Source organism: Larus michahellis, chromosome Z (assembly GCF_964199755.1).
Source record: "Larus michahellis chromosome Z, bLarMic1.1, whole genome shotgun sequence".
In the NCBI taxonomy this organism is placed as follows: domain Eukaryota; kingdom Metazoa; phylum Chordata; class Aves; order Charadriiformes; family Laridae; genus Larus; species Larus michahellis.
In genome coordinates this window covers 41,750,829-41,775,855 of record NC_133930.1, presented here as the reverse complement: position 1 = coordinate 41,775,855, position 25,027 = coordinate 41,750,829, and the positions used below count along the sequence as shown (strand labels likewise).

General features: G+C 41.0%; 1 protein-coding gene across 4 annotated transcripts in view; it reads right to left on the bottom strand.

The window, feature by feature from the left end:
- Positions 1-246: 246 nt before the first annotated feature.
- The window catches only part of LOC141735993 (transducin-like enhancer protein 4), a 99,163-nt gene continuing 74,382 nt past the window's right edge, over positions 247-25,027 (bottom strand). For 3 of the 4 annotated variants that reach the window (XM_074569579.1, XM_074569576.1, XM_074569578.1), the window contains 12 exons: positions 14,659-14,778; positions 14,043-14,096; positions 13,230-13,382; positions 11,866-11,998; positions 11,434-11,627; positions 11,165-11,241; positions 7,152-7,401; positions 5,821-6,068; positions 4,782-4,929; positions 4,036-4,186; positions 3,638-3,714; positions 247-1,968 (listed from right to left, as the gene is read on the bottom strand). In XM_074569579.1, the coding sequence (XP_074425680.1) occupies positions 1,861-1,968; positions 3,638-3,714; positions 4,036-4,186; positions 4,782-4,929; positions 5,821-6,068; positions 7,152-7,401; positions 11,165-11,241; positions 11,434-11,627; positions 11,866-11,998; positions 13,230-13,382; positions 14,043-14,096; positions 14,659-14,778 (1,713 nt within the window). In that variant the 3' untranslated portion in view covers positions 247-1,860. The remainder of the gene's footprint in view (positions 1,969-3,637; positions 3,715-4,035; positions 4,187-4,781; positions 4,930-5,820; positions 6,069-7,151; positions 7,402-11,164; positions 11,242-11,433; positions 11,628-11,865; positions 11,999-13,229; positions 13,383-14,042; positions 14,097-14,658; positions 14,779-25,027) is intronic. The other variant, XM_074569577.1, reaches the window with a different exon arrangement.

The following is a 25,027-nucleotide window of genomic DNA, read 5'->3' as shown; positions in this document are numbered from 1 at the left end:
TCCAAGAGTTCGGAATCACTGCAGTCAGGTAACTTGGGAAACTATGAAAACATTGATTTTGCCAGCTCAGAAGAAACTTTGTGAAACTCTACATTGTCTCTCAGTGACAAAATCAGGAGGTATCTGCAGTGGCGTGCTCTGTGACTGAATGCCTGTTGTCCCTACAGACAGTATTCAGCACACAACCAAGATTATCACATACAAAAAGAATCAGGGAGAGGGGGGAAAAAAAGATAGAAAAATACATCTTAGAAGTTACTTATGTTTAATGCTTAAAAGTCTGAATGCACAAACAATAATCTACCATTATAGAAGTACTGGTGGTCAATACAATGCATTAGAACTATGTACAATGACACAGTTTAGTATCAAAATCTTTCTACAATGTAGAGTATTACGAAACTGTTAATGACATCAAACACTAAGCACTTAAGACACCATTTTTTGCTACCACATTTGGAACTTCAATGAACAGTCCATTTTAACTTGCAGCATCAATCCATTTCTAGTATGAAATTAAGTAATTTTCTACTTATACAATAAGATTTATCTACACGGGTCTTTTGATTTTGATCCATAGCAGCAAAGGCACTGTACATCAGCAGATCCACAGACTTAAAGATTTTTTTTAAAGCATTCAAAAAAAAAAGTCACAGATCATAGTTTAACAGCAACAACAACAACATAAAAAGATAACACGTTGTCTCTGGCACAATGGCTCAGTCTGCGTCCGTTTTAGGGACATCCAATCAAGACTTGGATTGAACTGCTGGCGAACAAAGCAAGTCCTTATCCCAGTGAGAATCCATTCCTTTTTGTATGTCGGAATGAGTACTCTTGTAAATCCTACCTCGGAGGTCATTGCTTTTGTAGTTTGTATATTGGTAGGCATCCATTCTTATTTCAGTGCAGTTTCCAAAGAACATATCAAATATTTTTCATAATCTCTTGTAATTGAAAAATTGCCCAAAGACACATATCCCCATTTTCAAGGAAACATTGCAAAAGTTTCCAGAAGTAACAAAGGTGATTCTTTGAGGCAACTTATTGTACTCTCTACAATATAACAAAGAGAGGTGTTTATATTAAAAAACCTAGCTTGACACCAAAATGCTTTATGTTTATCAACAGAAAAGCATTGAGAACAAATCTGTACACAAGATGCTATATTAACATTGCAAATATATAAATTAGCACATTCTTACTTAAAGTGAATTTAATTTAGATGTGAACTGAATTTGCCATTCATCGCAGGCATGTAGAGTACTGGCTACAGTTTGCAATTTCCTAATTTTCCAAGACTGTCTAAAATAGTTAAGATACAGCATCTTCCCACCAAATAATTATACTGTAATAACACTTAGAGGTCTCATCCAAGAACAGGACTAAAAAATATAACAAAGTTTATTTTTTTAAATAGAAACTACAAGTCTATTTAGTGTAACTTTAACTATTTCCTGAACATCCTTCTCCAAGATCCCCAATTTATCCACCTGCAAAAACACAAAGTATACAATGCACGTTTTAAACTAAAGCCGGGCCAGACAGCTTTATTTAGTCAGTTCATTGTTAGAAAGCCTTCTTTAAACAAAATAAATACATTACAGCTATAATACATAATTAAAGAGTCAAGTTCACTGTTAAGTATGCTTATCCCATCTTTTTCCAAGTAGATATCTGACAATTTGGTATCACAAGTTCTTAATGAGCATTCACAAATCAATAGCAAGTTAAGAAGGTAAAAATAAATTCCACAACTGTGATGAGCATTTAAGTTCTCAGTTTAGAAAGAAAGAAAAAAAAAAGGAATATACAGCAAAGTGCTAGGAGAAGGAGTTCTGTCCGCATTCAGATTTGTCTCTAATAAATAACTTCATAGACTGTAGCTTTCTTGTCCCCAGAGCCAGTGACAATGTATTTGTCATCCACAGAGATATCACAGCTCAGCACAGATGAGGATTCTTTGGACTACGAGAAACAAAAAGAAAAATAAAGAAAAAAGAAAATTATGTCTTTCCAGCCCTTCAATCCAGAACGGCTTGAAGATTCATTGGAAGAGTTTATAGAGAGGGTATACACCGAAAGCTCATTTAAATACCAGTACTGTAGTGGCAGCCTTTGTTACAAGACTGTTTCTCCAAACTTGTTCTACCTAAAGTTCTATGGCAATAAAAAACACCAGCAGAAAGTGAATGTTATGGACCTAGAGACAATCCATCAATCAAACAAAAAGCAGTTCTTTCTATACACTTTACAAGCATTGAGCGTTTATTAATATTTTATACATTAGCTTTTGCATAAAAATGCATAAAAAGCCACCTTCTTCTTCTTCTTCTTCTTCCCTTCCTTTTTTGTTATAAACCAGAAATCCGTATGGAGAAGCACTACAAAAGCCCTACCCACCCACAGGTATGAAACAAAGAGACTTCACAGAAGTAACTGCATCTCCTCCTACTATTTCCTCAACACAGAAGACAAAAGCCTTGCATAAAGGAATTTCCAGTATCAGGGACGATGCAAATATAAAAGATACTGTAGTGTAACAGGATGTGCAACAGTGTACAGCAGGTGAATGGAAGACAGGATACACCAGGACGCAGTAGCTCTGTCTCTCCCAGCATTTCTGCCTTTTTTTGAGATGATGTGTATTGTCACATTTTACTTGCTCTTTTAGTACATGTTTTCTTTACACATCTCCGCATTCTTTTATGTCTGTCTCTGCAAGAGCTAAACACTTACCAATCATGCTGAGTTTTTGCCAAGAAACCTCTGCTGCACTGCACAGGAAGTTTCTTTCTCTACCCCTCATTAAAAAAGCTGCACTGGGGTTTTGAAATCAATTTTAAGGATGATGTGTTCTTGTTAGGATGATTTGGGCTTGGGAGGTGGTTCCAGATCTGAATAGCCTCCTCTAAGAAAACTCAGACCTCAGCTTTCTCATGCTGAGGCAAACTGTGCTCTCCCCAAAGGTGGAGACATGGCAGGTATCAGTGCAGGTGAGACCTGACCATTTAAACCTGACCACCAGTTAACTTAATTAAAAAAATTACCAGCCTAGAAGTACCTGTAAGGTGAAAGAAGAGGAGGACACGCCAAAAATCCCACTTTCCTTTTCCTGGCCACTGAAGTGCCATTAACATTGGGCACAGAGGGATTAAAGACTACAGAAAGGTTACAACTTCCCATTACACGCCATGGGCCTCCTCCGTAAGGATACAGTCTTCAGCTCAGGCGTCTGCCCCTCCAGTCCACTGACTTTACGCATCTCATCCAAGAAAAATACATCTGTTGAATACGACTTTCACTGTTTTAGCTACATTTTGGACCTTCAGTGAATGCCCACCTAACACCACGACTTGGGTACTGTACTACAGCCAGACGCTCAAGAAGGTGAGAAAGGGGGGTATCAAAACCAATTTCAGATTAAAGGGCTACTTTATTTAAAGAGCTAAATTACTCAAATGTTAGAAAGGACAAAAGGGTATCTCTCTTTAATCACAGACAAAGTTTTAAAGGAACACAGTAATTAGCTAAGAATTTCCATTTAAAAACTCCTTAAGCTAATGACAAGACCCTGAGATGTGCAGCTCTACTGCACTGTAATGTATGTGGAAAATAGCTTTTAGGAGATTATTACCTGGAATATACTGGCTCCATAAGGTGTTCTCCAGGCATTAAGAAGATTATCTTTTCCAGTGCTTACAAACCACTTGCCTGCAACAGATTGTTTAAGTGTTATTGTTGCACTTTGTTTTCAAGGAATGCACCTCAAGAAACAGATTAATCATAAAAACAATGCACTCACACGTTAATGGAAACATACACAAAGAACAGTCACATTTTCGTCTGACTGCACTGTGATGTTCAATCACAACATGAGCGGTTGACAGAAAAAAGTAGTCATATAGTATTTTTACAATAATTTTGATACTTAAATTTAACATTAATTTTTAACTACTCCTGTACTTTCACTTAAGGGTAATCTTGAAAGAATTTCTCAGGAGGGAAAACACTGGCACAGAAAGATTTGCTTACCACAGTGAGCAAATTTGAGTGACAAAACACAGCTCTCATGAAGATGCAGCTGATACTTGTCCGGCTTAGTAACATGCAGCACCTCGACGTTACTGTTCTCCATTCCTACTGCCAACCACTCACCAGTTGGACAATAGCCCAGTGAGAAGATCTGGAATTAGCACAGCACATGCTTCAATCAGTAAAGGAATGAGTCTGAGATATTCAAAACTGACTCTTGCTACACTGTTAACACCATGCAAAGACACATTTTGGTCTACTACAGTTTTAAAAACATGATAATCCAATTACTATAGTAATCAAGATAAATTAGTTCATGTAAACAAAGCTCAATTAAAACTGTAATAGCAAAGCAATGAATCAAGCTATAAAAGTTAATGTCCTAGCTTATCTGACAGCATTTAAAAATATTTTTGTAAAATATTTTTGAACAAGAATCTACAGAAACAGGAACAGATTGCACACAGGAACGCTTTAATCTGGCAATTCTTTTATAAAAAGGATTCTCCACTACTCTCGCGGGAGAAGTACTAATCTGTCAAATAGTCATAATCCAGAAAGATGTTTAGCTGCCACGTCAAAAAAAAAAAAAAAAAAAAAAAAGGTGTGAGACTAAGTGAAAAATTCTTTGGCATTCTCTTTGAGCCTGCTTTTTTTTCTTCTAAAAAAAAGCAAAAACCAGAAGTGCTTGTTTTAGAAAACCATGACAGATTTTTCTTAACATGCCAAAGTTTCTGAGATCGAACCTGCGATGTGAAGTCATGTTGCTGTAGCTGTCTCCCTTCTCTGAGATCCCAGGACCTGACTGTGTTGTCCAGACCTCCTGTCCATAGTTTGGTGCCATCATTAGAAATGTCAATACAGCTCGCGCCATCCGTGTGGCCCTGAAATTGCCTGAAAATATTGAAGGAAGATACACACATTCTCACGTTGGAAAGTCAGTTCTGAGCATGTATACAAAATACTTTCTTTTTCTTCCAGTACCTGACACACAGCCAACCACGTGAGTTTGGTGATGAATTGATGAAGCAATCAGGCCAGACAGCTAAGCACTAATTTACGAGCACACTTTACGAGTCAGATGCTCTGGGGATCTTTGCTGCTGACTGTGTGATACCCACTATTTGAGTGAAAACACCCCACTCCCCACAAAGGAATGTAGCATGATCGTCAGAATTCAGTTAGTTTAAGAAGAATCTGCAGGTTACCAACAAAGCTGGAAAAAAAAGAGCTGTCTAAATGGGAGCATCAGGGAGTAAATGCCTGCCCTTCCTTGCAGTACTGATATATTGCATATAATAACATACAGTACAGTGAACAGAGAAGCTCTGTGTGACTGGTTCCTAGCTTACTGTACATCAGTGTTGAGCAGCAACCCATACTCCTAAGATGCTAACTTTGCAATGCAGTAATTTACACACTTCTTTACCCAAGACGTATTTGGTGGAGCACCAATTCAAGAGACCGGAGTTGTGAGCACAGAGTATTGCATGGACACAAAGAAAACCATCTGTTCAAAGAACCTACGGCAGTGTCAACACCAACTGATCTTAGGAAATTATAGTTACGGGCTGCTCAACAGACCCGGAATTACAAAACTCTCAAAACCTATAAACAATTATATAGACTTTTGTCAAGGTATTACCACAGCTATTGCCCAGCAATGAAATACTGGAAGCAGCTACGCAGACGCCACGAAGAAAACAGCATACGTACACAGAAGAGTATATAAGGCTGTGTCTAATTAACTCTTCAGAACCCGATGATCCAGTTCTGTCGACCTACCTTACTAAAGTTTGGTTATGCAGATCCCACACTGCAATATTCCCATCGCTACAGCAGGAGAAGCAGACCTTGGAATCGGGGCTGATAGCTAGGGCATAGCAAGCCGGAGCAGAAGATGTCAGCTCTGCCTTGATGCGAGGAGTTGGAGCTGCCAGGTCCCAAATGGATAACGTGCTGGCTTCCCCGCCAACAATCAGGGTGCGGCCGTCAGGGAGCAATCTGCAGGAACGGATGTAGTTATCTCTGTTCTGTGGAGACAGAAGCCATCAAGAGATTACTCATGAGGAAAGGAAAACAGCATTAACATGAGAGCAGAAATCCATAAAAGTATTGTATTCCCTCCTGGTTTTAATGAGCCATTTATACTTATGACAATGATAAAGTGTATTAATGCCAGAAAATTACATGACATTAGGGAAGTACTTAAACTTGATCTACAAAATTCAGTAGTGAGAGATATTTAATCTTAATTAGCATCAGAACGCAAAGACCTGAACCCAGCCCAAAACAATTCAAGATAGCTGTATTCGACAGCTTGTGTAGAAAGTTACATTTTCATACTCTGTTTATTTCAGCACATTAACCTCTCGGCATGGGGGAGTACCAAATTCCCTGCACGCTCCCCGCCCCCCTGTTCCAGTGAGACTTGCTGCCACCATCTAAGAGATGTCAGAGGAAAACATTTGGGCAATTTTCTTCATTTGTGTAGCAACTTGTGTAGCAATTCATTATATGTCTACATGTGCTGCACAGTTCTCATTTTACTGCATCTGTAACAAGAAGCAACATCTTACCAAGAACTGGTAAATGACACGAGAAAAGCTGCTAACAATGGTTCATCTTGTTAGCGCATTCAAATAATTTGTGAATAACACTCAGGGATATTTTAATTGTCACATTAAGACAGGGCAATGCATTCACACACATACACAGACACAAAATACGTGACACAATCTTCAAATATTCTCTGAGAATACAGTGGCAAGACAGCAATTTTTAGCATGATAGGATATCAAGCTTTAAGATTGCCAACAAATGTCAAAGTTTATAAACAGTATTTGCTGTGCTGTCTTTGATCTCTCCCCCTACCAATACAATTTTAGGATATTAAAGATGTTTTGATTCATTGTGGGGAAAAACCCACAAGTATGACAAGGAACATACTTCAAACTCAGTTCTAAAAGAAACAACAAAATTACAAATGAAGTATCGAGCTTTGACACCAATGACAGCACTCAGATAGCCACTGTTTTTTGTACCTTAAAGGTATCATTTCAATCTTAACACAACCTGCTATCTTCTTCCACTGTCGTATAAGGCTGTTCACTCACCAGGCAGTCCAGCTGAGAGACAGGGCTCTTGTTGCCAGGGTGGCTGATGTCCCAGACTTTGACGCACCCCTTCCCACCCGTGTACACGTGTCTCGTGGGGTTGCTGATGGTAACTGCACACACAACTTCCCCATGGTTCAGAGTGTTGATCTGACGGGCATGGCGGGGGATTCCTGGACCGATGAGGGCATCAGGAGGGAAAGGAACCGGCTGCATCTGGCCATCTGCACTTACATGAAATGAGTATGCTCTGAGGGGGAAAAAAAGATCCAGGTGTGATTTAAGTTTTTCTTCAAGCCTACGTAAGAAAAAGGAATTAAAGGTGTGTTTCCACTGTGGGCATTCAGATCGTGCACTCATCTCCTTTTGCAATCTTTCTAATCATGTGAAGAAGAAATCATTTGTTTGATTTCAATCATAAGAAATCTATAGCACAGCACTCAAAGCATAAACTTAGGTATACTCTTCTTTCAATGTGGAAAGTCAAATACCATCTAACAATCAAATGAGCTTTTACAACTCATGCAATGATGATTTCTGGCACAAGCAAGGACACATGACACTAATCTTAAACTTGGGGCACGGGGAGACCACTGCATGCAGAGAAGGGACGGAAGGTCGGGTCAGGTTCCCCTGGAAGACAGAAACAGTTGGCTGGCTGCTGCAGAGCGTGGCAGGTAGCTGACTGCCAGGGGACATTTGGTTGTTCCTTTCCTGACTGTAATGTGCAAACTTCAGCTGGACTGCTGCCATACTGCCCCGTCCGCACCGCGGGTCCCCCGCCCCTCGCGCGAAACTGCCCAGCACTGCACCTGAGGGTGCAGCGAAACCTCCACTGCCAAGGAGTTAAGCCCTCAAGGCACGGTTGCTGACACGTGACGTGACATGACAGACCAGCAAAAATGCACTGGAATTTTCTTCCTTCTTTTGGGCTTGCTGTCTTTTTTCTTTTCTGTTTTTTTTCTTCATTTCTTTTTTTACTCCCCCTCTTCCTTTTTTTTTTTTGTGTGTGTGGACCTGACACAACAAATACAAATCCCAATTTCTCTTGCCAGAATCAGGGCTCTCACTGAGAAAGAATGTGTTGTGTGACTGCCAGTTATGCCACTTGTGAATAACCTATCAACAGCTTCATCTCAAAATATTTCCCAGGGAGAACAGTTAGGTTGTGAAATTGTCTTGTTCTGAGATGCTACCTGACATATCACATCTATTACAAGAGCACACACTTTGTGTCCAAGTCCAGAAGAGGGTTCACCTACACAGACCAAGGTATGCTTAACAGAAGGCCTTAATTTCCTTAGACCTAAAAACATCACTGTAGAACTGATGAAAATCCATTGTCACAGTGGTGGGATGAGAAGTGATCATTAAAAAAGTGATTTTATGAGAATACTTAGTAAGATCACTTCCTTAATTGTTGCTTCAAAGTCACTGAAGAAGGCAGTCTTCAGAATTCAGCTACTGAATTTGTTATTTAAGATTCACAGTGCATTAACACTAGAACAATAATTTTCAGTGGGACAAAATGCAACTGCATTTTCACCTTTCTGCCCTGTTCCCAGAGCTTTACAGGCTCTTCTCATCCTGAGCTCTGTTTCTTGTTCTGGCAGGTCTGAGTGACAGATCATATCATCATTCTCCATTTTTTGACATTAAACACGTTCAGGAAAGGGTAGGACACATTTCTGTGGTTGTCAGAAGCAGCAAACTGCCTATATAAGTAGAATCAGGGTTTGATTATCACCACAGAAATCTGAAATATCTTTCTCATTATCTCCCTAATTCCTGTTTGCTGCAGTAGGGTACTGAAAAAAGCAGACAATGGTCACCTGAAATCTCTAACAAAACAAGTGGAACTTCATTGTCATCTTTCCTGATTTCCGTATGCAGTCACTCTCTGTAGAGCCGTGATACTTTTATCAGCCAAAGTGATTTTTAGCATGCTTATGAAGTACACTGGGAACTTATTTAACAATTACAGAAATAAAGCTTAGATCTGGAGTGACCTGTGACTACATTATTCTCACTCCATTCATTACCCCATACCAGCACATGTACTTAAACTGTTGCTTTGTTGCTTGGTTTGGTTTTGTGATGGCTGACTGGTTGGGGTTTTTTTTCACTCTGAGAACTAACACCACATGTTGCTTATTTGAAGTACTCTAAATATCTTACAAATATCTGACACTATAAACACCTGGCGAGCACTTTTTTCTTCTTTTCACATTAACTACCTTTTCTACTTATACACTGTACAATCCTCAGCGTTTTGATATATCTCCAAAGTGAAATTAGAGGTATTAGGGGCCAGATCCCTGATGTGCCACACGCTGCCTGCTCCATTTCAACAGACACTCAACAGCGCGGGGAATTTACACAACTTTCGCTCTAAGGGAAAAGGAAGAGTAAACGAGAAAGCAACAATCCTGAATGATAGCTGTGAAAAGTACCGCACTTAAGATGAAGAAAAATCAATGCAATCACGCTAAAACAACCACAGATTTCAAAGGTTTCAGGCCCTGCGGCAGACACATGACAGTTACATTTAAATGTTTAAAACAGTCATCAATACATCAATAACACTCAAAAGCCTTGGAGATGCACCGGAATCGAACCAGTTTGATTTCAGTTTGCCTGATGTTTTATTCCCCCCATCTCTAACACAGGTGAGATGTGAGCAGGGAGGTCTCCGCACCCCCAGTATTGCCATTTCTCACACCACAGCAAGCAAAGCCTGGTAAAGCCAGTCACGCTTCCTTCCGGGCGACCGACTCCACCAGGGATGAGTTTGAACCCAGCAAACATTTGAACATCATGACAAGACGTCTTCAAGTGCTCATTGCAGGTGCAGGATGAAGATCTGTGCCCCACAAATTTTTTTAATGCAAGCAGCTGGTCCAGAAGCTGCTGCACACCAATTTCCCTACTCGCCTTACGCAGCCACCGAACTGGGCAGCGCAACCAGCAGAAAAGTCAACCTGAGGTGCTAACTAGCGTGTAACATCTGAGAGACCTGGCCATGGTTTACGATTTGTGTGACACATATGGACAAGAGGAGTGACAGGCACTAGGACTGATTGCTCGTCACCACGATATGTTATGAATCCTGCATCTCGACAAGCTCACTGGCAGGTAGGTGTCCACATTTACTCACACGCATGCAAGTTTGTGACCACCCCCCAGTCAATCCTCCACAAACACTTTCATACGTACAAGACCGAGAGAAGGAATGGCACGAACATCCCCTGCCCTTCAAACTCTCCAATATTAGCTGGTCACAGTTTCCCACAAGTGTCACGCAAGAAGTGGTCATGGAGGACCCTTACATAAAATCTGGATCAATATGGTTTGCATCACTGTTTTATTTTTTCCCCTCTCTAACTCAAGAGGGATGTGAGCAAAGAGTTCTTCTTAGGTGTGTAATTCTTTTTCCAAGGCTCACAACAAACGAAGTCTGGTAGAGCAGGTCACCTTTTACAGTCAGTTCCATCAAGGATGAATTTGAATGTTATGATGCAATAATTCTTTCCAGTATTTTCAATCAAACAAAACATTTCAGTGTTCCTTTCTCTGCACATTGCTTGCTGTTTATAGCAGCTGATAAGTTTGCAAGTAATTGCAAGGCTTTTGTGAACAAATAAATCATTTTTGAAAACTGAGGAGCACAGTATAGTAGAGATGGAAAGCCAAGATCCCGTTCCACTTTGCCTTTCCATATAAGAGCAACCAGTCAGATTCAGCCAGTAACACCTTGAAGTTCAGCTCCTTTTTCCATTTATTTCTGTCTCCTTTACTCTATATCAACCAGTCCTTGTCGGCTGCTATTAGTCTTCAAAATAAATTTGCAAATGCAACTTTAAGATTAAACAGTGTTTCTCCTGCCCTTCCCAAATAGTTGTATTTATTTCTATTCACACAATAGTTTTCAGTAACTAAGGGGAACTCCAACCAGCAAGGGAACACAACTTCAACAGATGACTGACTTTTAAAGTTGAATATTTGCTACTCACGGTTTTCCTCCTGGGATGCCTGTGAGATTGGGAGGGATGCCTGGGACTCGCATGTGATGATGTGGATCAAAACCAACCTATAGTTTTTCCCCAAGCAAAACAAAAAGGTGTATTAAAGACGGAGTTAGGCAAAGGAAGACTGTTTAATTCATGTTTTCCAATAGCATACCCCCCATATTACAAAGAGACTGAGCTACATTTAACCCTGCAGGTCTTACATCTGATAGACACTGCTCTCAACACTGAACGCACTAGCGGCAAACACTTACCACCGGAGATCTCCCATAAGCCGCCGCTGCTGCTGCTGCTGCAGCTGCTGCACTCATTTGAGGGGAAATATTGTGCAGACCGGCGTAGGCAGCTCCAGGGCTGGTCAACTCCCCGTTCATACCAGCATGTGGCACAATCCCAAACGGAGTAGGATAAGGACACGGTACTGCCATAGGTGTCCTTAAACCTGAAGCTATTGAGGGGAAAAAAAGAGCGAAGTCACACAGCCAGCCCAGACCCATCAGGTGAAATATGATTCTGGCGAACAGTAAAATATATCTCTCTCCACACTGTATTAGAGTGCTGAAGAACCAGCTCAGCATACAGTTTAATAGGCTGTAATATACTGCCTCATCACTGTAGATTTAAAGATAGCCTGGCTAGGGACAAATGGCCATGGTTTCACACCATTGACGTATACAGACACTAACCTAGTGGGTCCACACCTGGGGGTTTGCCAGGCACTGGCCTCAGTCCGGGAGTGGAGTTGCTGCCTGGAGTTGGGGCATCAGTCCGTGGAGTTGGGGTATTTGATTTAGACACAGGAGTGGTAGATTTCTCATTCTAATCACCAAAAAGGAAAAAAGGAAGACAGTTTGTTAGTTATTTTATTTTAGGTAGTGGTTGGAAAGAGCGCCAACGACAACCAGAGTGTGTGTGATTAGTGATATTTAGCTGTCGGGTTTTGGTTTCAACGGTCCCTGGCAATGAAGAGAAGCTGCAGAGACACTGAAAAAGACACAATGGCTTGGGGAATTAACTACAGCCTTCACAGCTTTCCTCATTGGGGGCATCCGTATGATTCAGAATGAGGTCAATGACTGAAAATCATTGCCTTCTGACAATTACATTGGCAGCATATGTGAAATCTGTTGGTAGTCTCACTCAGCTCATGGTGGACCCGCTCCAATTACTTTTATGAGTTTCTGTGAGAGCCCACTGCTGGGTGGACACCAGGAGAAGAAAAAACCCCCACAACTGACCAACAACTCATGCCCAACGTGGTGCTGGAAACACAGGGTGGAAACAGTGATGGGTATAAAGTCAGGAACTGTACAGTGCCACTGTTGTGACAAGCTTGTTCATCTGGCAAACCACATCACCTTTCCTGAGCATGACATTTCACTTTAAGCTTTCTTTTTTTTTTCATTTCTTTAAATAATCGTGTACCCTGACTTGTGAAGAACTGAAAGGGGAGTTACTGTGCAGGTCAGGAAGGTGATTAACTGTGGTCACAAAGAGGAAAGGAAAGAACACCCCTGGACTTGCAGGCAGCTCTTTTTCTTTTTGCATTGTGATTTGTGATGCAAGTCAAGGAAGGCTCTTGTAAATGACAGATTACTTTTTAGATAGAAAATAAAAATTATTGTTGTTGTATATGGCCTGGTAATTCAAACAAAGCTAACAACCAAATCACATCCAAGCAGGGAACTGAATTTGCTATAAACCACAGCACAGGAAAACAGCTCAAGGAGCCCCTGTGTACTTTTATTTATTCTCAGAATGACAGTTTTTCATATGGGGGAGGAGAAAAACATCTCTCGGCACAGCACATCTATCACCTACCCTCACCACCGGTGAAAATAACCTCTTCCTATCCCCAAAAAAAGGTTGTGGACTTTCTCCTTACTATTTTATTAAACTCCCTTGAAGAGATAAATTAAACGAATTTTAAATTGATGCTTCATAGGTCTTTACTGATAGCTGTGGAAACACAAATTGTGTCCAGACAGAAAGCCAGTAAGTACTTGCTTCAGCATATGATCATGGGTCAGGTGCATTTTGAAACACTTACAAGGCTAAGTTCTTTGGATTTGGAGGAAGGAGTACTGCTGGAGGACGCAATAGACGCCGGACTAATCGGTGCATCTTTCTTCAGCAGTCGAGTCTTGTCCAAGCCATTCTCCCGTGGAGAGTGTGCTGGGCTCCCCCGGGGAGAGGAAGGATCCTAAATATCAGCAACGTGGATTAGTATAAAAACTCCATACTAGCCACTAGTGGTTGTCTTGACTAATTCTCACTTATGAATGAAGATCTGTCATAAAAAGTGACATCTTACTTCAGTTCTTAATTGATTTAGCTGATAAAACTGTAAAATTGAGATGGACAACGAAAGATAAAGTTTTTTTTCCCCAAAAAAGGAAAGCCTTAAAATTTGATGCCATTAACCATGAAAAATAATGTTAAAAATCCATGGATATTGAAATAAGCAATTAAATCTCATTTGTCAGGTGACAGATTGAAAAGGTTTGAGGCACTTGGCTGACCTGATGAAGTTCACAAATGAAGTCATGGCCAGAGTGAACCAGAAAACAGATACCATTACAAGCTGCACCCTATCTGCTGTGCTGGGCTGGCTTCAAATATTTCAAGCAGACTTTTGGTTCATACAAGAAACAAAAACGTCCTTTGTAGAAGTAAGTGTTACAGATCTGATTTGCATTCTAAAGAAAGACGACCTGACTGGATTCCCTCAGGCATCTCAAGCTCCTTTATGGAGGCAAAGGCTGTAATCTTATTCATATACCCAATATGCACAGAAACCACTGAAGACACCCCCCACGCACACACTGTAAGGTAGAAAAAACAACACTGTGTATATGTATACCTCATTGGAAACATCAACTACCAAGTTGTCATCGCTCTTTTCGCCATCGCTGTCCTGCAATGACAAGTCACAATGTGTTAGAAACTTTCATTTAATATCCCCATGTCTCTTAAATACTAAGAAACAATAAAGCAATGAAATGCAAGGCTGCACACAACTATGCAAAATAGCATGAACTTTTACCAAACTTTATGTTGTAAGACAATTATAATATTTAAGTCACCTATAGGGCTTCTGCTTAACAGGCTGTCACAGCTGTAGCATTCTTCCAAATTTTCACATTGGTGAACAAGGACACAGGATGAAAATCCTCATCCAAAGTTGCACTGCACTGAGAAGCGGAGCCAAGCTAGAGTCCAGATCCAGCAAGTCCCAGCCTACCTAATGCTCAGTCCTCCTGTCACACACCTTCCAGGTGCTCTGTATTTATATTGTTAAAAACCCTATCAATCCTACACTCTGAAACCTTCCACCCAGCACAGACATTAGAGGCAGGCAGTACGAACCTGTTAAAAATGTGATCCTCAATTTTAAAATTAGTTATGCAGCAGGAATCAGGTGAAATTACAGAGGAACACTTAAGTTCAGCAATGCACAAAGTAGTCAATATACTCACGTAACGAGCTGCTATCTCCTTCTCTTCTGTTTTCTGTTTTTTACTCTCTGAGGAATAATCTGTTGAATTTCTGTGCTTTTCTGCTGTTCTGAAACTGGCTGAGGGAGATACCGAAGAGCTCTGCAGTCAGAAAAGAGATGAAGAAAACATCATCAGATGCTCATTCGGAACAGTGGTTCATTTGTCACTATCCCTCAATACAACTTAACCCAACAATACGATTTGGAGTTGTTCTTACAGATAGCACTTTGGGTTTTAATCGGCGATAGCTACTCAGCAAGTGTCTTGTATTAAAATTGCGCAATGCATTGCAAGACACAGATAAAGGCGATCAGCCGACAGATCATAGCTGCTACTGCAGTGTCAATGGGAGGAATGTAGAGCTATTTTGGACCATTTTGTGAATACATTTTGTGCATTGGCCTGGTTTTGGCTTGCTTCCTTTACAAATATACAGGGTTAAATCAATACTCCCAGAAGAGCGCGTGTGTGTGTGTGTTTGCCTGTGTAAACCAAGAGGAACAAGGTGGCTCAAGGTAAGTCACACTTCAGCAAAGGTTTGAATGAAGATTTCTAGCAAATAAAGAAGCAAGCTTCCGAACAGTCTTGAAACAGGAAGGAACAGGGGAAAATACCTCAACTCATTTTATTTTGGCGCCTTTTACAACTACAGGCTGTGCCTGCAGTAGACGGAAACACAACACAGTGCCATTCTGCAGCCCTCGCTAATGATCATTAAAGAGCACACGTACAGGACAGGAGAGACAGGAAGGTAGTATGTACTTTATACACTGTCATCCAACAATTCTGCTCTACTCCTTTAAACAAGGCACGCAACATTTATCAACTCCTACCATATTTCCAAAGCTTGATGGAGCCTGTATCTTGGTACACAAAAAAGGAAGTAATGAAAGATGCAAAGTTCCCTCTGGGATTGATTTTAGCAGCAGCAGCAGCTTTTGGCCCTAATTCAAGAAAGCATTTAAGCATGCGCTAAACTTTATCTCACACTGAAGTCAATGGCTGAACGTACATAAGTAAGGATGTGTTCAGGCATTTTGCAGAATTGGAGCTGACAGGAATGAAGATTAAAGTAATTCTCAGTTGAAACCCTGCTGACTGTTTCCATCTCTCTGTCCTCCTTATATAAAGGGGTGGGAGGAACAACAACCAAAGAAGCCCTTACTGCTGGATTTTAGATCCTCCCATTCATCCAGAAACACTAGTTTTGGGGTTTCTTTCTCCACGCATTATGGACAGCTGTTGTTCTGCTTAAAACCGTACAACACAGCGATTTGGTTTTGGGGTTTTCAGCGCACACCTCCCCAGGTTTACTTTACAGCCGCTACCAGAACACAAACCAAGAAATTAACATTTACATTGTGCAACTTCTGTTCAATTGCTATTACCGAATTTCTTCTATTCCTTAACTTATTACACAACAAACTTCTGGTAAGGATTAAGAACACTTAACCACAGAAGTTGTCGCTGTGGTTGTCGCCCAAGTCACATGAGACATCATTTCTCCCTGCTGGGACATCAGGTCCTCCTCTCCACTTCTCTAAAATTTCCAGGTTTTGACAACAGCAGCTCAGATTAATGAGTGGTGGAATTTGTAAAAACCTTCCATCTTTTTGACTGGTAATTGTTAATTACCCTCTAAGTACACTGAGGGGAAATAAAAACTTTAGGACAAAGTTAGTGCTGAACACAGCCTGTGTCTTTTCCATTTGCCTGCCTGCCTTCCTCTCTCTCCCTGACAGTATAAAACAGGTAGACAAGGATTTCCCATCCTGAGCCAACACACGTTAAAATACGTTCACTGATTTAGCTTTAAAGCAGATCGTTAATCAACTATTATAGTAAATGACACAAACTAACAATGTTATTTTTTGCTTTGATAAGACAACACATGTTAAGACATTGGAGACAGTAGGGGCAGGAGGCAGAGAAGCCCTTAAAATAACGGCCAAGCAGAAATGCAACATTAAACGAACTGATGGCTTGAAAAATGTATTTGTTTACTGCAATGATATAGCATAGTCTTTTGCAAAAGATTTTAATAGTAAGCTCCTATTACATTTATATTCATTTACAATTTGGGAGGCAGTAGCTTGTAATGTGAATTCAATTCATTATTTCTCAGCTTCACCCTATAGAAAGCAATTTGCTTTAAAACGAAGAAAAATAATCACCAGTAAACTACAAATTAGAGTGGTGTCTAAAGAATTAAAGTAAACTACTGCACTTATTTAAATAGAAATATTTATTTTCATAAATTTGAAACCATATAGTTTCATTTTTCACAATCTAGTTAGCTATGTGCTATAGATACCATTTTAATCTTTGATTTCACTGCTTAATAAAGTAATAAATTAAAGCTCCCTACTAGAATGAAAAAGAAGATAATTATCACTAGCACATAAAGGATGAGTACCACATTGGGCGTTCGAAGATGGATCAGACCTAATGCCAAGATGAAAAGATCTTGCTGCGGTATCGCACCCTACATTAGCAGAAAGACGGTGACAACTCACCTATTGACAGCAGGCAGAATCTCATTTCCCAGTCTGAAATTTGGCCAGCCTACTAAGACTAACATTTTGCCTCAAGAGTCTATTGCTACAGAACAAATCTAAACGTTCTCAGTTTTACCTGTCCTACCCCTTTCCTTTCAGTACCCCTTTCAGTACCTTTTCCTTTCGGTACCAGCTTCTTTTCCCTTCAACATGCAATGCACCTGCCACATAAAGATCTCTGACTTCATGGGATCTCTGGTATTGGTGCTGACAGATCTAAATTTATCTCTTACACTAAGTAATAAAGATATGTCATGTTCATAGCCAATGAGCTATGCTCTAGATCTTCACATGCTTACTATTTTCTGTGTGCACGGGACAACATTATTACCCATACTGACTTCTCGCTATTGTTTGCAATAGCTTTTCAGCCTGTAAACACTTGTAAGGATCCATCTTCAGTGAGAGACACCGGGGATGTGACAACGTTTTCACGGTTTCCACTGACATCAGAATGTCTACGTGTAATTCCGTACCCACCCACACCTTGGTTCCTGAGTGTGCAAGCCTACATAGTCCAAGAGAGGTCCTTATATTTGCAGACTGTGCAAGAAAACCTCCATCAAAGCACACCGTTTTGCTGACAGACTCTGCCCTGTTCCTTGATTAAAACATCGGTGCTCTCCTAACAGCTGCCTTTAAGAAGCTGGAATAGGATAGCTACTTAGAGAAATTAAGTGATTCAGCATTATGACTTGGCAGGCTGTAACTTAATGGGCAAGAGTCCTCATTTTAGTAACTATTAAAATTTATAGAGAAATAAAGTCTTTTCACACTGCTGTTTTCTTCAATAAAATGTGTTAATCTACTAGAGAGTAGCATTTTCCTACCAACCAACACTGAGTTTGCTCCCATAAAATAATTAGATCAGACACAGAAAAAAATACTCTTCCGTGAAAGTAGGTTACATTTAGTTCCTGTTTTAGCAAAACGTACCGCCTTTTCATATTCTGCTTAGGTAGAACATTTTTATGCATGTTCAATACACCACAAAATGCTGACAAAAACCAACCGAACATCAACATTTATAGAAAGGCGGAGCACTTTGCCTTGTTCACATAATTTGCTTAAGAAGAGGGGACGGTGTGTGTCTAGTGCTGGACCCACACTACCTTTTGCGCCAGGGTGTGAAGCATGGTATGCCATGCTTCAGTCTCTGCTTTGGGCAGTGCTGAGCACAGCGCGAACACACAGTGAAAAGATCTCCCACCGCAAGGACCCCGGCTGTTTTCTCTCCAACATTCTCTCCAACATTGTCCTGCTCCTGGTGGAGCACCAGTGCCACACAGGCACAAACTAAACGAATGTAAAGAGGGCCACACAAGCCTCTCAGGCAACTGTAAAACTCTCACCAGTAACAGGGCAAACACCAGCGTGCTCGCTCTCTATTTGGAATCATTAATACTTCAGATTGCTAGGAAAAGAAGACAAAAAAAATTCACCATTTTACCCCAAACTTCCACTGTAAGTTACTTGCGTTAATATAGATGACTCATGCTGTAACATGGCAGAAAAGAAATCAATATGGTCAGATTGCACAGCCATCCAACTGCTCTCAAATCCTGCAAGCCCCAACTCCCCATATGCTAGCTCCTGCAGATGAAGACCTGGCCTGAGCAGACTAAGTGATAATTAAATGAAATCAGTGTTAAAAGTAATGACTACAGATGACAGGATGAAAAGCCCTCCCACATGATAAAGCTGGTAACTCTTTAAAGCATTCACGAATATGACCATTCCCCAGCGTACCCTTACTACCATGCCAAAATGATGTATTTGGAGTGTAATAATTAAAACAATAATTCCCAACAAAGTGGGAATTACGAGATAATTGACCATCCTGAAGTACTAAGCAAACTGCAGTAAAAGCCAAGGATGCTCAACGCTAAGGTCAATTACGGTATAATTATCTGAATGACATTATTGCTGTTATAAAGTCTGCTGAAAGTATAAAAGAAACTATAAAAAAGGATACAATATGCATTGCAGGGAAACGACCAGGCAGTAATGCTGCTTGGTTGGCTGGTGCCAATGTTATAGATGGATGTACCAGCACTGGAGGCTGGACTCAGGCACTGCTCCAGCCTTAGGCTCGGAGCATTGAGCTCTCTCAGACAAAGCCATGTGCTTAAGCCAGAAACACAAAAAGAAAGAAAAAAAATGAGTGCTGCGACTTCTGGCATGCCAGGGATGAAACGGAGACCGCTCTGGTGAGTAATGAGTGGTACGATGTGGGAGAGATGTGGGTGTCCCACCAGACAGGACAGGGTGTTAGAAACATCCGGGTGAGAGGAAGGGGCAGCCCAGTGCAGCCCACCGAGACCATGCGCCCAGGGAGGAAAACGGTAACCAAGACCTCCCACACACGAAAGCTTCTGCATAGCTCTAACTATAAAAAACGCCCATCCGTCTAAAAAAGTGCATTCATTTACATACACCCCTAGGCACAGGTACATTACTTCTCTTAAACTGAGGGAGATGGTGTGAAATGCTGTGGGCTGCTCTGTAGACACCATATGGAGTGTTTGTACAGTGGCTGTGCTCCTGAGGTCACCCACACCTACACTGCTACTATGCCTTTTTTTGCTGTTGCTATTATTACTATTACTGCATTACTATTAAACTGAAAGAGGAGAGATTTAGATTAGATATTAGAAAGGAATTCTTTACTGTGAGGGTGGTGAGACACTGGAACAGGTTGCCCAGGGGAGTTGTGGATGCCCCATCCCTGGAGGTATTCAAGGCCAGGCTGGATGGGGCTTTGAGCAGCCTGGTCCAGTGGGAGGTGTCCCTGCCCTCGGCAGGGGGGTTGGAACTAGATTACCTTTAAGGTCCCTTCCAACCCAAACCATTCTGTGATTCTATGATTACTGCTATTACTACATCTCAGTATCCACTCCAGCCTCACGGGTTTTATGTTCTTTGCTTTAATTTTCCAACATCCCCCCTTTGCTGTCCTTATTTAGGCAAGCATGTTTTCCTTCCCATGCCTTTCCCTTTTAGGTTGTGATCAGGCAGACACGGTCAGGTAGTACAGCCCGGAGCACATCTCTTCTGAAATAGCTCACCAGAGGAGGGGAGGCTGGTAGACAAGTAACTTTCCCACATATATCACCAGTCACAGTGAACTTCTTTTAGTATTTTCAGCTCTCCCTTTTCCAACTTGTTTCTCTGTTTACCCAAGCTGAAACCCAACTTCCACTCACCCATACCATGATCAAATTTATTTATTTTTTTTGGTCTCATTCACTGCCTTTTCCCTGTAGTTGCATTTTCAGATACCAGACAAACTCTCAGCAATTGTTAGTGAAAAATGCTACTAACTAGCTAGGAAAGATACAGAACAAAGCTGTTTTTAATATCACATGACCCTGTCTGAGCTAACTGCATTGAGTTTAGTAATCAAGCGTGTGATAATTATTTTTAATACAAACTATGATTAAAATGCAAACTTTGAAGTTTTATATAGCATTTTTACCCACTAATTAACTTCACTAATTGCAAAACTAATGAAGTTAATTAGTGGATAAGAGCGTCATAAAAAACATCAAAGTCTAGATGTGCAATGCTGCTGCAAGAGCAAGAAGATGGCCACAAGGAAGTCCAGAATAAACAGAATGTGTAGGGTCAGCAGTTAGTCTTCAGAACATAAATGTTCTCAAAAGTTTTACGTGCACAGAGTATAGATATGTACGTACACTATGTATATGTGTGCACGCGTAATTTCTTTAAAAATATCCATTTAACTGTTTACACTGTTGATCTGCTAGCCCTGGCGGTACCACTGCGATATTTAATCTAAGCTAATTAAAAGCATCAAAGTCTAGATGTTACGAAATGGGTGATAAAATGCACAATCAACCACTCTGGTTCTACACGCTAATTCCAGTCATGTATTTCAACATACACTTAACAATTTGCTGGAAAAGCTAAGCGGGCCACACAGCAGAAGTTGGAGATACCTAGCAATTTTGGCATATAATCCTATCAGCATGTGCTGCTGTTTCTCCGGCCCCTCCTGGTGTACAGGTGCATGCTGGTGGCAAGAAAAGCAGTTGTTTAAAGCAATGGTGAGGGCTGCTGGCTAGCCTTTCACAGATGGATTTTTGCAATAAATCCTTTAAAATACAGCTTCTCCAGTAATCACTGGCTGAAGGACATAACACACATAAGGCCTAATCACTACTGACACTGCGAGGGTCAAAGGATGGAGAGAAGAACCGATGCAGCTTAAGTACAAGCAGCGAAGCAGTAGAGGAACACAGCTGTGAGGCAAAAAGGAAAGACAGGTTTAGGTTAAAGTATATCTTAGCACAGGCACATGAAGGTAGTGAAATCAAGGAGTGTGGCTAGAATAACAAGCACCCTTTGGTAAGCAAGACAGTTTGAACAAAGGACCTGGTTTCAGCAGGGAACAAAAGAAAAAGAAACAGATGGGCAGGAAAAGGAGTTAAACACTTCTGATAGGTTTACAGAAGCTTCAAAGTTCACAGATTACATTTACCATCAAGCCTGCTCTCGTCCACATCTGCCAACTCGTAAATATTGAATTTAATTGATGGTAACACAACCCAGGCATTGTCAAACATCCTCCCCTTTAATCCACAGAGCAATTCACCTGATCCATTCTCCATTCACCACCTGCACTTCAATCTCCTCCCCTTTGAACAGACCCCAAACTAAGACCACATGCTTCAGCACACAGCAGAGTAGGTAATTTGGACACAGTGAAAAGATTTGCAAGAAGGTGTTAAGGCACAAATTGCAACTGGTATAGGCACTACGGTGGGTGAGCCCCAGGGCATATGAGGGCTGCAAAGGAATTCTGTCCCTAATGATCCCAGAAAAGATTAAGCGCTCCTGGATAACAATGGTGCAAGTCTGGAAATGCTTCCAGACAGGGAAAACCATGCTACTACAAGTTTAGAAAATGCCCAAATTCGGGACAAACCTGCCTGTTGGTCATTACAGCACACAAATCCCTAAATGTTACTTTACCCAAAATCAGACACGCTGAAACGGAGGGGTCAAAGGCCACCGAGTTACCGAGATTCAGAAGAACTGAGGGTAAATATAATCATCTTCGGAAATCTGAGGAACAGAGCAGTGCCAAGGAAACGTGGAACTACAGCTCTCCTCAAATATTTATCTGGGGTTCCAATTACTGATCTTTCACGCTATTTCCTTTAGCGGAGACCTGAAACAGTTTGAGCAGCTCTATTTTGCTTTAGCGAAATAGAAATAGAAACAGAGAGGAGAGTATTGCGAGTTAACTACGGAGAAAGAGCGAGGGAGAGCACGCAATCACAGGGCAAGAGAAAAAGCTCAACCAGCCGGAGCATTCAATGCAGCAATTTAATTGTGGGCTCACCACCATGAAAGGGAGAGAGCAGCACAACCACCAGCCTGCATTACAGACTTTGATTCAGCAGCATGCCACGACGCCAGGGAAAGCAGCAGCAGCGCTCCCTGAGCGTTCTTCAAAAGCTGATGCCGGACGTGCACAGAAAATTCCCAACATCCAACGTATCTCCAGAATATTAACACTAATTACATTTTCACAGCAACTGAATTTAAACAGAACACACAAGGTAATTCAGTTAGTTTTTAGAAAAGTAAGAAAACACTAAAGAGGGAATGTTTTATGATAGCCATTAAAGGCCTATGTCAGTATGCTTTACACTTTGTTAAAAAATATCTGCAAGAATCACGAAATCCCTGTGAAGAATAGCCAGCTTTTGCCTAGAGCCCTCTTTTCAGACCGAGCACCACAGTAAAACTGTTATCCTTTCACTTTGCACAGTGATTAAAATGGACTGTACGGCACTGAGCCAAGCTGAACGCAAACACTTTCCTGCAGCGGCTCAAGCCACAGGGGTTATAAAAATCTCATCAGCGCCGGCAACAGAGGTTAGGAGGTAAAAACCCACGCCCCTGAGATTTTCCATGTTAAAGTAGTAATGATAAGGCTTTAAGCGTTGCCTTCTCCGTGGACAGCTAAGTGGATTCCGTTTTCATGTGACAGGTCCTAACAACTTTCTCCTGGGATTTACCTTCCCTATCTAATTCTTCATTTTGACCAGAAGGATATAACCTGGCACTAATTAGCCTTTTCTTTAGTTGCGTTAAAACCACAGAGACCATGTCTGAAGACAGTCCCACGAGACACTCCATTTAGCTGCTTTCAGTCAGGTACTGTGTCCCAGTACCCCACATTTTTAGTTTTGGTTACATGTAATGCAGGCTATATTGATGGCAAAGGCATCAGTTTTGAGTTTACGCATTTCTGTTCCCTTCCAATATATCCATATGCATCAACCCTTCAGGGAAAAACCCTTTCATTTGCTTTCCTTCTGCCTGTTTTTTCTCTAAAGGATTTTATAGTTGTTTTGCTGCAGAGATGACCTAGGAGACGATAAGAAAACAAAGCAAATTATTGTTTTAACTGAATACTTCACAGATAGAGATGATGATCTCTTTCCACACTTTCTTACTTGTTCCCTCCCTTCCCCCCATTTTTAATCCTATTTGTTCCTGACTTGATCAGTAGAAAAGTGATGGCAAAAGAGGTAGCCTTCAAGAGGCTACCATGATTACAAAAAGCAACCTAAAATTCAATAGAAACATTCACTCCACATCCCGATTGCTTCAATCAGCAGAAACATGCTCACGTGTTTTTCCCAGGTATTAACTACGAGACTGGCAATTCACTCATCTCTTCTCCTGTCAGATCTTGTGTGGCTTCTGAAAACTCAATATATTTTATGCTTTTCCGTACCCTCCGTGATTTAGGAAGGCAGAGCCACTGCTAAGCACCCGTGTGAAAACAGATTATCCAACCAGTCTCTTAATTGGACAGGTGGATAAAACATGACCAGGTGCTACTAAATATCTGCAAATTGCAGTTCACGCTGATTTTGAAGAAAAACATTCTCTCAACCATCTATAAAAATATCTTCCAGAACAAAATCTTTGAGCACTACTGTTCGCCTCTCTGCCCAAATAACATTCAAGCCCATTATATCTGCCTCACTTCATCTACACTCAGTTACTTGTGTTCCCAAGACCCTTGTTCAGGAAATTATCCCATTTCCTATTCAGGAAAGCACTCGAGCAGATGCCAGATTTGAGGCACACGCTTTGATCTCAGGAAAGTCACTAGGCAGATAAAGAAATCAGAGGAATGTACATATGTGCTGAACTTTAGATGCCTACTGCACGCTACCCTGAATCTGGACATCAGCCTGCTGCAAAAATAATTGTCCCCAGTCTCATTCTTCAAATCAAGGACTCCAGTAAGCGGAATGGATGGAGGAGTGGTGGGAACACAGATCCTGCAGTCGGTCTTAAAGCAGTTACATCAGTATATAATAGCACATTATATCTCCAATAGCTACTTTGAAGACTGACAAAAATAAAACACACAGTCCTTGCTGCCAGATTTTTAGATGCATTACAACTCCTGAACATCCTAGAGCTTTGCCAAGAGAAGCAGCAGTAGCTTTTACTTTTCTGGGCCTTTCATTATTTATATTAGACAGGTCATGCTGTTAATTTTTTAAACGTTAAAAGCACAATCAAATACTAACTTCAGGCTGGCTGGAAATGTTTCGATGTCAACAATGAGCTGCCAATACATTTTTAATTCAGGCTAGAGGAGAAGAAAAGCAAAAATCTCCCTCTTGTACTCCCCCTACACCCTGCCAAGTAGTTAAGTGTGATAACTGGCATGCACACACATGACCTTCTGTTCTATTCAAATGAGTTATCTTAGATAATTTGTGAAGACT